We start from the raw sequence: 12,206 nt of genomic DNA, 5'->3' as shown, positions 1-12,206 counted from the left end.
GTGTCAGAGATTTCTACGGTTCTGAAGTAGTGCTACAAATCTAAAAAACCTTACCTCGAGTTTTGACAAGTTAACAAAAAGAATATTAGCAATGCTAAAATAACTGAAGTTGAAAATATTAAGCTAGTAGGTTAGGAGAACTTGAAAATATAACCACCATAAAAAGCTTGGGTTGGTTGCAATTCCTTTCATGATCAAATAGTCCATCACAGTCTAGTTCATACATGAAGAGAAGCGACAAGTGCAGGTTACTGAAGTCAGCTAGCACCCCCCAAACTATATCCCAGCAAAAAGGCAGTGCCTTCAAAAGAAGTAGAAAGATTTTAAAAAGAGGTATGAAAATGAATTAATTAATGCCGCAAGCAAAAGCTTGATAAAGTTACAGCAAGATCAAGATCCTTTCAAAGTGAATGGCCTCAACATAAAGAAAATGAAGACCCCACTGATAGCAATCAATCAACATGTGCCGTATGATGAAGTGTAAAGGAGCAGACCAGGCACACATATGTAGTGAGCATACATGTGCAGCAATTCACATGGAGATCGCATTAACCCTATTTATTACGGATCCCAAGGTATCAAAGATTCCAGTTGTGTTACATTAAATGTCACAGTAAATGCAACACCAAATACTAAGCAATCTGCAGTTTGATCTAAATAATCTTATTGGCCAACAATGAGCTACAAATTTAGCAGCTTTTAGGTTTAGCAGCTAATTTCTTTAGCTTTTGAGATAGCAACATTAGCCATACCACTAAGACACTGAAAACAGATTGATATCCTGTTTCATCTTACTAGCTGCATCACATTACCTGCGTTTTAGCTGAGTACTCAAATGCTACAATTTCTGAGAGGTTCCCATTTACTTGACAAATTAATCCCAAGATTGCTTCAAATATAGTGAGCAAAAATAGGTCATTTATTGACTTTCTGGTTCAGAACAATTTCCACATTACAGCTGAATAGTGTAATCATCGAGGCTTATAGTGTGCTTGAATAGTATGCAAGATTGCAAATAAATTGGAATAAACCAATTAGAATTTTATGCTATGGGTGAATTCTCCTGCTATCTTTTTCCCATCCGAATACAAAACGGGATTATTCATGCCAAGAAGGATGCTACTTTTACAAATGAAAAAGCCATGCACATTTGTGAACCCTCTCTCGCTTCCAGTCAGATACACAAATGTATTTCTTAGCTCTCTGAATATATTTTGCTAACTTTCTTAAATTGCTCTTGAAGACTCCAGATACTGGGTGTCCTCTTGTACTTCTTTCAGAGGGAGGTCTGGACAAAGCACCAGCAGGTTATTCTGTTTTAGAAGGCATTACAATCATATCCTATAGTCCCTTGTATGCAATTTTGCACATTCCGGTAATGGGGATGGGGGGGTCACTAGATATCGATTAAAGCAAGAATCTTGGTCAATTTTCCCTCTCCATAAATGAGGAATACTAAGAGGAATCAACATACCCAAAATGTTGCCCTGGTTGAGATCAGCTAACAAAGTGCAGTCTGGCAATCATACTATGCCCTCTGGTATATACGAGTCTGTGCTAAACTGGGGGCAGTGGCTGCCCAACAGGCCATCAAAGGAACATCTGAATGTCCTCAACCGACAGCATCAATGAGGAAATAAAACCACCATGCAGCACTTTACAATTGTGCTCACTGTAAATCTAACTTCCTTAGGACTGGGACACATTAACCCAGTCAATCTGATAAGCAGCAACTGTAATTATAAAATATCTGTTTGAACATCTGTTATTGTCTATATTGGGTACAATATGGAAAGAAAAATATCTCCTGAAGGCAAATTGAGTTTTGTTCAGGTTAAAAGTATAAATTTAGACCTTCATTGCTCCCTCCCCCGGCAAAGTTGCTTGAACGTGCCTTATTGAATACGTACATCATTTTAGTTCAATCATTACCATACTCTACACAATAGAAACAGTAGTAGCTAATTATGTAGAGAAATTGATACAGCAAAATTTCCCAATTTGATGCCATGACTGCCAAAGACCTTTAGCAGTTTTAATGCATTTTTCTTAAGTTGAACATTAAATTCTAAATGCTCATTTAGTTCCTTAAAGAACTGATGAAATGACTCCACTGATGGTTTAATCAATAGCCACCAGCAAGTAAGAAATTGAGTCATGGAGATCCAGCGGATTGTGAAGAAGATCTTCGGTCTGTATTGAATTAACTGATCTCAGCTGAATAAGCAGTGGGGAGCTGCAAATTGACCCTGGCTTAGCGGGGGCAAGAAAAAAAAGATAATAGAATCAAACTGCCGTGGTTCTCTCTCTCTCTCATCACTGGCTGTATGCCCCGCTGGAAACATGTGCATGTCTGCAGGTATCTGATGGGGACAATCTTGATCCAAAGCCTTTTGAATACTTCCATCTCCAGAACAACGCATTAATCATGGCAACTCAGACGAGGTACCATAGGGCATCACACATAGTTGCTGCAGCATGAGCCTGCCTTTGGTGGGGGTGTGTGGAGGGGGGGAAATAGAGGAGGAGAAGCAAGAGGTTGAGAAGGGAAGCAAAATTGCAGATGAAAATGAATAAAATAATCCTTCCCAGGAGGAGGATATAGGGAATTCCCTTGAAAGGATTATAGCCTATTTCTAGGAAATTTGTCAACCACGTGATTTCAAAGCCAGCCAAGCATATCATTGGGAAATTGAGTATAATATACCGTACATTTTAGCAAGGCACTTTTCTCTTCAGCAAAATTTGAGTCATGCCTTGAAAGAGGTGGAGGGAGGAAGAGGGACTTCACAATAGAGTTGAAGAGAGTGGGGGCAGAATGCCTGTGATGGTTAGGGCAGGGGATATGGAAACAGTGTGATTGGAAGAAGTTGCAGAGTGGGGCGAGTCCGTGAAGGGATTTAAATGTGAGGAGGAAGATCTTGAACTTAGTCTGCTGGGGCAATTAGCACAATGCTATTAAGCTGAAATTAAAATAGGTGGACTATACCGTTAACTCAATAGATTGACAATCCATTGGTTCACTGCACCAATACATATATACAAATAAATTCCAGATGTGACTTAAATTTGAACCTAGAAAATACTTACAACATAGAATCTTTTTCATACTATACATTGCATTTTATAAATGCCCTTCAAGGCTAAAATTGAAAACCTGTACACACAGGCAAGATTCATTTAAAGTCTTCTCTTCTACTACAGGTCAGAACTGCTGGACTCTGTTCAGCTTCCTGCGATTATTTCACTTTTCATCTGATCTATTGCATTAATTACATCTACACCTGCAGTAAAAACACAACTAGTACGGTCATGGCTAAAGCAGCCCAATTTCACTGCACCTGTCAATCTACTGCACAGGCTGGACAGCCATTCAGCACAACCACTAACATCACTGCCAAGCAAACAATTTGTGCTACATTACATTGATACCCTTCCAATGGTCTAATTACAACCAGAAGCAACTCTGACAGAGTGCGAAGGCAGCAAGATAACATCAGGTCACCCAGCGAGCAAGAGTTCACTTAGAGCAGCAGCCGGTAAATTATAGTTCACTGACATGTTTTTATTTTCTGCAGTCTCAAATCCTATTCCAATCTGTACTGGTGCCTGCCTACTTAAACCATAAAAGGTAATGGCACTGAATATCACTGGTACTGGTGGTAGCACTTGCCAGATATGAGCGATCCCTTTCTTTCTCTCTTTCCTCCCCCGACACAAACAAGTCCTTATTTTGAATGGAGATAGCATTTCATTGGTGACTTAAGTGCTTAAGTGATCAGCTTGTCTGAGGTGGGGGGGAGGGGGAGGGGCAAAAATAGGAATTTGCCAGAAGATTCCCAGAAACCGAGCCAGGCTTCCTATTCAGCTTAACTGGGCTACTTGATAAACAAAGACATCGTAATTAGGTTTCACCCATTTTATCTACAGGTCACGACCTTGTGCCTTTGGAACTGGGAATTTTTGGGTAGTTATGCTACGATTACCATGTGTGGACATCTATAGCCTTTACAGTTGTATCCTTAAAAAGAATGAACTGCACCTTTCAGTCGATAGATCAAGGATTAATTGTGGCACTCAATAGAATGCTTATTCCTTGAGCATTTAAGGCAACACTCCATCTCGTCCAAATTTTGGGAGAATTGAGCAGGCTGAAAAATAGCTGCAATAATACTCGCTCTGTCAGTACCATATTAATGCAGCATTTTATTACCGTGTGGGGACAAATTTCACTATAGTGATTTTTTTTATATTTATCGAACAAATGTAATAGCAGTTACATCACTGAAAACCAGACTCTGTGCCTTGTATCCCGTGCAAATTGTGCCCTGGTGTTACATTGCGACTGACAAGTGCATTCACTATTTGTCAGAACGTAATTAAAAACATTAGCATTTCCCCTTTTGAACAGTTTCACATTTTCTCTTCACTCCTGTCCCTCACTCCCTTTTCTGATGGTTCACAAAAGTTGTATTGCTCACTTTAGGATATGTTTAAGCTGTGGATCCTGATAGACTCATTGGAGGACCTGGCTGGAAAGAGTTCCTGAATTTGATGGTGTAAGGAGTTGAATTGACATTAGCAGAACAATTATAAAGGCTATCAGAACGCTACAACATATAGCCAGAAAGCATAGTTCAAGATTCTGAAAGTTATTCTGCAGTCATTTTTCGAACAGAGACTGATCAGACCACACTTGAAATACTAGACATGGATGGGAAATAACTGCCAGGAACTTTGAGAGGATACTTTAGCATAGATTTGCAATGATATTGATCCAATGGATTGAATAATAAAGCATCAATTCTTAAAACTATCAAATCAGGTCCATTCATGGAATTGTAATTGTGCAATTCTGAAACAGCTTTGAAAATAAATACAGCATTACTGTGGATTTGTAAGATACAGGGCAAATGACAAAACAGTAACTGTTACTAATTGTAAGTTTTCTCTACTTAAAACAAGACAAAGTATTTATTTTAACTTCACATTTAAAAGGACCTAAACTTACAGCTCATGGTATAAGCCAAATGTTTCCTTTTCTGGCAGATTAATGATTTCTTTGGAAGCTTTATGCAATTTGAACCTCAATTTCAATGCAATAAACCCAGGTCTCCAGGTTTCCTGAATTCGGCCCGGGCTCCAAACCAAATTATTATTTTTTCAAAATTTCCAGACCCACGTGAGGATTTCTGCCCTACCTCACCATGCTTGCGAGCCTGCAGTGGCCAGGGATAGACTCACTCAGTTTGAAACTTGTGAAAAGATAGCTTATTCGCTATCTTTTGCTCACAGGGTTCAAACAATTCCAATGTCGGTACAGTAAAGAAAACCGGTAAATGCCGTTACTAGCATTGTAATTACACCTAGCTGTAAATGCCCCCCACCCACCTTGCCAGCCAGGGTTTTAGTGTATTCTAAAGTACTCACCAAATTCACTTAATGTGTACTCCTGACCATTGTATTGAAGCTTCTTTCCGTTATCAGACACAACCGGTGGAGAAACACCCCTCATTTTGGCTAAATTCTGTAACAGCTGGGAAGGTTTCAGTTGATCCCGCCATGTATTTACCCCAGACCTGTGTAAAATATAAGAAAGGTAATCAATACATTAAGCATACTCATGAAAAAAATTGGTCAAGTCTTTAATAAAAAGGATTAAGTTATAGAAAAGTTTAAAAAAAAGACTGGATGATACATTGGCTGACACTGTCTGAGCTGGATTTGGGTCCCAGATGCAAAATGAGTTTCCCAGTCTTTCGATGAAAGAGGATCTTTGCTGAAATGAGTTCATAATTCGCAAGCCAGTTCCCAGTGCTCAAAGTGTCCAAAGCCAAAAGCTGTCCAGAATTATAAATTTGCTGACAGTTGGCACTCATTTTCACTCATTACCTATAAGGACGCTGGCATGGAAAATTGAAATGTCACAGTGATACAGTACATTGTGCTCTGGAAGTAAGGTCCAAATGTTTGTTACATTAATAGGAGCATTATTCTCCATCTACTCATATATAATCTGGCAGTGTTTGATGCAGCAACAAATGAAAGTATTTTATTCTCATCTTGACAGCTTCAATGCTTGCTAAGCAAACAGAGTAGACATCTACAAAATAACATTTACATACAAGGAGGTAAATGTGCATAGATCTTTGCAACTGGCAATTAAACATGAGTTCTTCATTTGTCCGAATGTTCACAATGAAGAATAATTTTATAGCATCATGAAGACAATTCAACATTTTTCAAAAGCACTCAGTTTCACTCACTGGTTGGGTTTCATTAGTAAAGGCTCTGTTCTGAGGGACAATTCGTCAGGGCCCAGTCCTACATTGCCTGATGCTTATACCATTCATGAACAATTGAGAAGGCTGCTTTTATCAAAAATACAGAAGTAGTGCAAAGGAGATTTAGAGCAATAAATGAATAGAAGCTGGACAAATTCAAATTGGCATATAAAATGTCAGGTGGTGTTTAGCTACAATAAATTTCATCTCACTCATTAGCAGAGGAAACAAGCAGATGTGCACACAAAAACAAACCACAATTCACCTGGTGAAACAGGATTTCCATCTTATCTCAATATTTTTGGTGTTAAGATGAACGTGAAATTCCTTATATGGGCAACGGATTAGGCTGAATGTTCATTTTTTCCAATACCTCGTCATAGAGAATCAGAAAAAATCTGTCGACTGGAATTACATTTTCTTGGAAAGAGGTATTGATGGTGAAATTCTCAAATACATAAGCCTTAACAAGATCATTTCAGTAGATCTTGTGTTTTAATAAACAGGTCATGTTTTAGTCAAATCCAGATTTCAGCCCGTTTTTAAAAAAAACTTTGAAGCAGATAGAATTGGTTGTTAAATCTCAACTTACATGCAGTATGATTGAGGTAATCCGCAATAAGATGCAAAGCGGGATAAGAGCCTGTTTTCCAAGTCAATAACTGTTTCACCCACTTTTTCATCGCGAGTCATCAAGTCAAAGTCATAAAGTGCAATTTTGAGATCCTTCTCTGTAGGCAAGATGCAAGTAAGTTCAAACATCCTAAGGAAAGAGAGCAATGAGGAAGGAGAGGTTACTTCACTTTATTGTAAAAACCTTTAACACAAATACTTTACCAAAGCTTACAAGAAGATTAAAAGTAAGTTTACAGGGCTTACATTAAAACAAACATGGCTATATATGAAGGCATGAGTGTAGTTTGTTGCACAAAATTCATACATCTTGAAATAGGCTCAGAGAAGGATTGAGAACATTGTGGTATTCCAGAGTTTTTATAGTTATCAACAGTCTTACACAGAGGTTCTATACACACAAATAAAATGTCAGCACTTATAGCATTATCTTTCAATCCAGTTGCTGGCTTTGGCAGTGGATTTGTTTTTAAGAGATGGAGGTGAAGTCTAAAAAATAAGCAATCATAACAACAAAATGTGCCAAGTAACTGGTTCATAGTCTCTTTAAAATAGGTTTAGAAAGTCATTCATTTTTTCTCCAGCAGATTCAAGATCAGTCAGCCCAGTAGATTTCTCATATAGTCAAATGATATGCTGCATTGTTGTCTAGTTTGGGAGAGGTGTGGTGGGGGCAGAATGGAAGAGAAAGAAAAGCATCACAGCAAAGCCTAATCCTGTGCTCACCTATTGTTCACAAAGTCAGATATGGCTATAAAATGTTTCCTGCAATAGCATGGGTTATCTTATGTGTTCTCACATGGAACATTCCTACAACAACAACAACAACAAGATTCCATTTATAAAGCGCCTTTCACGTCAGGAGGACGTCCCAAGGCGCTGCACAGTTGGGTCATGACCCGAGCAGGGGGGATATGGTCAGGGTGAGGGAAGGGAGGGAGCGAGGAGGGGGAAATGGTCAGGGTGAGGGGAAGGAAGGGAGGGAGCGAGGAGGGGGAAGAGAGTCGAGAGGGGAGCTGAAGGCTCGGTCAAAGAGAAAGGTTTTGAGACCGGCCTTGAAGGAGGAAAGGGAGGAAGCAAGGCGAAGGCACTGGGGGATGGAGTTCCAGAGCCTCGGGGCTGAGAGGCTGAAGGCCCGACCACCGATGGTAGGGCGGTTGGGGCGGGGGACGTGGAGCAGACCGGAGCCAGAGGAACGGAGGGTACGGACAGGTAGGTAGGGGGATAGTAGGTTGGAGAGGTAGGAGGGAGCAAGGCCGTGAATGGCCTTCCTAGTCCAAATAATGTCAGCAGTGCGTCCTGTACAACAGTGTGCATGCAGAAAGTGACATTAGTGGCACCACCTGTGCATACAGAAGTGACCAGAGGCAACTGTTTTTATAGCACGGCGAGTTACAATGTGGGGTCAAATTTTATGGAACTAAACTACTGCATTATAATAGGGTCTAACTGTAAATTTGCAGCAGTACTCTACATAGGTATTAGCAGAGGGAAAAACAGGTTGAATTCTCCCCCTGCCTAACCCCATACCAGGATAAATAAATTAACTATACCAACTATTGCATGCTCCACCTTTGGGAATAATTAATAAGCAGAATAAAAAAAAGCAAATACTTTAAACTCGCAGTTCTGTATTAATTGCAGCACACTGCATTTTCACACTAACTCTGAGGCATACTGCAGTTTTAGAAGACGTTTTAAAAATATATACAATCCTGGAAGCACTACCATAGAAAGTGCCTTACCTTAGATTCAAGTTACCAAAACTGAAATAAAACCAACATAAACTGAGTTAAGTCTTTATCATTGACTGTAATGAAAGAAAATAAATCATCACCTGCCAAACAGAGGGGTCAGTGTATTAGGGATGTAGTTATCACGGTCCTCAATTACTTTTTTGCCCAAGCTGATCTTCACATATGGGTCACACTAAGGAAGAAAATGAAAGTTTAAAAAGTATATATATATATTATAGTTCAAAACAATCCCATTTGTAAAAGGCCCCCGCACCATTACCAGCTAATATGGTCAGAGTTGCTCTCAGTACCTTTGCACTTTAGGTTTCTGCTGGCAAAATTGTGCCAGGCACACCTACTAACAGAAAGGGGAACATAGTAGGCATTTAACCAATTCTCTTAAACACTATACAGAGATGGAATGTTGCCCACATGTGAACTTTGCACCTAAGTGGTAGAAGATGTTAAAACAGCTGCTCAAAGCGGTCATAAAATCAGGAAGAAGCAATAGGACTTCAGGCAATTGGTAGTCATGCTTTTTGAGCAACCAATTCAGTCACTGCTGGTTTACAATGAACCAAGGCTCCCATACATGGTTTCACGCCCAAACGGGAGATGTGGGAGTTTTTGGAAGTTCTAGAGAAAGAAAAACTAAAAATCAGTGGTACGTTTCTCACCTTGCCATTGTTATCTTTTGGTTGCAAATCAATAGCTCGAATGATGTAAATGCGCACAATGCATTCCTGAGGTACGCTGTCCGGCAACTCACAGAACTGCCGTGGAGGCTGCTCCACACTCGGGTCATCACTTAAAGGATAGATTTTGAAGGAACCCTGGAAGGCAAGGGCAATTGAAAGTTAACCAAAGCACTTTGAATAGATTACATACACAGGCATATCAGAAGACTAATAATTTTTGCTGAATCATAAATTAGACCAGATCACATTTTGTGCAATTTAAACATTTATTGTTATGATTGTGAAGCGCTTTGAGACATCTGTAAAGATTTATATCAGAAGCAAGGATTATTATTATATTTATGTAGGAACATCACAAGCCAGAAAAGAAGTTTCCTCACTGCCAGTGGACAACCAAGACCCAAAAAAAGCGAAAGAGCAAGGAGGAGAAAGAAAAAGCATGTGTTGTCCATAAATGGTCAAAGTGTGAATAGCAAACATTTAAATAAGACACAGGATGAAGATTTGGAGGTTCCAATGAACTCCAAGCTCTTCAGAAGCACTGTCCAGCTCCTGATATACAATGTATGGTCATGAATGCAGTAAAGGAGTCTAAGGATTGTTTTATTTTAGAAAATGAGAGCACTCAAATGTGCAAAACTGCTTTTGAAACTAATCATTTCTGATCAACTGTGAGGTGTAAATTTCTGAACTAACAGAAAATTCACTTCCTCATGGCCTCAAGTAAAGGGGATACATTTTAGTTCCAAAATTTACCCAATAAATGTATTTAGTTATCAACATTTGAATACAGATATACCCATTCCAAACCGTGAGATGACATGATGCATATTTTAGACTATTGAATAGGTTATTGAATTTCCTATCAACAATATGACTGGATATTTGATGTAAAAGCTTTAAATTGCATACCTAGGCATTTATTGCTAATAGGACAGAAAGCAAAGATGTTTGAGAGAAAGACAAGCTTCCAGTAACCAGAGGAGGAAGATAAAGATTTGTTTTTTTAATTAAAAAGCCATTAAATTGTGAGGAGCATCTTCAGCAGGAGGGATTACATTTTGCCACACCTTTGTATCATTAATTATTTTCACTTACCTCCTGACAGACATATTACTGGTTAGGACATCTTATTGATCTGACTACAGGACAAATTCTAAAGTTCAATGAAAATCTCATTTCCTTTATACATCACACATTTCTCCCTCCAATTACTTATCCAAATGTCTTTTAGAAGCTAATATACTAGTTTTTCTGGACTTCACTAATCCAACATCCATCCATGTAATTAACCATCACTCGTTGAACAAGGCTGTTAGCTTCTCTACCTCTGGTGTGGCCTGTTGGTGGGGTGTGGGTTTATGAGCACTGGTTGCCTCCATTATGTCACCTAAACGATCGCTGTTAATGTGTGAATACCAGCTGTGAATGTTGGCAGGACACTCAACCATTGATTGTTGAGGCCTGATCTCTTCCTGGAGTCCTGTAGCTCAGTGGTTAGAGCACTCGCTTTGCAAGCGAGAGACCTGAGTTCAATTCCAGGCAGGGCGAAACCTTGGGCAAGTTTCCTTACTCCACACGCCTAATAATAATAATCCCTCCAAAACCAAAAACAATAATAAATTGGTCGTTTTCAATCCACGACTGTTTGTGGGACACTGCTGTGTGCAATTGGCTGCTGCGTTCGCCCACAAATATACAGTCAATTCACTTTACAGTGTGTTCTGTGAAGCGCTTTGGGACGTCCTCCTGATGTGAAAAGCGCTATATCAAATGCAAGGATTATTATTATTATTCCCCACCCAGCTGCTACACACTTTGTACAACCGGTAGAGGTGCTGGAGAAAGAGCAGGAATGCCGACTGATTTTTCCCCTTCTCTGTCCCCAGGAAGGCTGGGGCCAACCTAACCCTCTCGTGTAGTTCTGGCTGAAATTAGTAAAGTACTGGTCCATAACCCTTGTGCTAATGTTGATGGCTCAAAGGAACAGGATTGGGGGAAGATCAGAAAATGCATTGCAATGCCACAACCCCTCCAGCAATCTGATAGAGAAGGATGGAATTTGTGTTGCTTGCATGGGGTTTGGCATGTTCAGTATCATGTTAAGATGACCTTTCTGCATTCTGTTGGATATACAGGTCAAAAAATGACAGTTTCCATATCTTGCTCATTCCTCGGTTGTAAAGCAATACCCTGGGTCGCACCCCTAGGGCTCCATTAGGCTTTTGGTATTCTCTTATGACAGAATAATATGACACATAGGCTGAAAATGCATCTCATACATCTTCAGGCTACAAAGGCAGTTGTAAAGGGACAATTTGCACTGAAATTTTAGTATTTGCATCCTGAAAAAGATAAGGAGATAACAGCACAGGCTGTGCTCACCAAGGTGAACGATTATTGGCATGCTGCAGGCTGACCACTACAGAGCAGCTAGCTTGCTTCTGGCATCATCTGCTGATGTAGGAGACCTAAATTTATTTGTGACTTAGGCTCCGTAAGTTCAAATGCATTAAATTAGTGAGAGGGCAAAAATATGCAGTCAGTAAGATAGACCCATCATTAGGCTGGAATTAGCATAAGCATAAGGCACTATTAGTATTCAGGAAGGTGCATTTCGCCTGGTCAGTGGCCTTGGGCGAAAGCTTGCTGTACAGCTAATATTGCAATTGTTCTCTGGTTTTGCTATAAGATGTATGAGAGGAGCTTTCCTAGTTCATCACTCAATGGGTTCGTCCACCCATTACTGGACCACAGAACTTTTCCCCTTTTGGTGACTCCAGGTTGTCTATGGCCTGGCTAAAAATAACACGACAACAACTGATACCTGCTGTGGGCATATCTCAGTCTCCTTA

The 12,206-nt window shown here is 39.8% G+C and overlaps 1 protein-coding gene across 2 annotated transcripts in view; it reads right to left on the bottom strand.

The window, feature by feature from the left end:
* LOC103180644 (myoferlin) overlaps positions 1-12,206 on the bottom strand; it is a 107,849-nt gene that overhangs the window by 39,537 nt on the left and 56,106 nt on the right. For both annotated transcript variants that reach the window (XM_042337102.1, XM_007896627.2), the window contains 4 exons: positions 9,331-9,486; positions 8,755-8,846; positions 6,877-7,047; positions 5,431-5,579 (listed from right to left, as the gene is read on the bottom strand). In XM_042337102.1, coding sequence (XP_042193036.1) covers positions 5,431-5,579; positions 6,877-7,047; positions 8,755-8,846; positions 9,331-9,486 — 568 coding nt within the window. The remainder of the gene's footprint in view (positions 1-5,430; positions 5,580-6,876; positions 7,048-8,754; positions 8,847-9,330; positions 9,487-12,206) is intronic.

Source organism: Callorhinchus milii, unplaced genomic scaffold (assembly GCF_018977255.1).
Source record: "Callorhinchus milii isolate IMCB2004 unplaced genomic scaffold, IMCB_Cmil_1.0 Scaffold7, whole genome shotgun sequence".
NCBI classification, from domain to species: domain Eukaryota; kingdom Metazoa; phylum Chordata; class Chondrichthyes; order Chimaeriformes; family Callorhinchidae; genus Callorhinchus; species Callorhinchus milii.
This window is presented reverse-complemented; position numbering and strand designations above follow the sequence as displayed.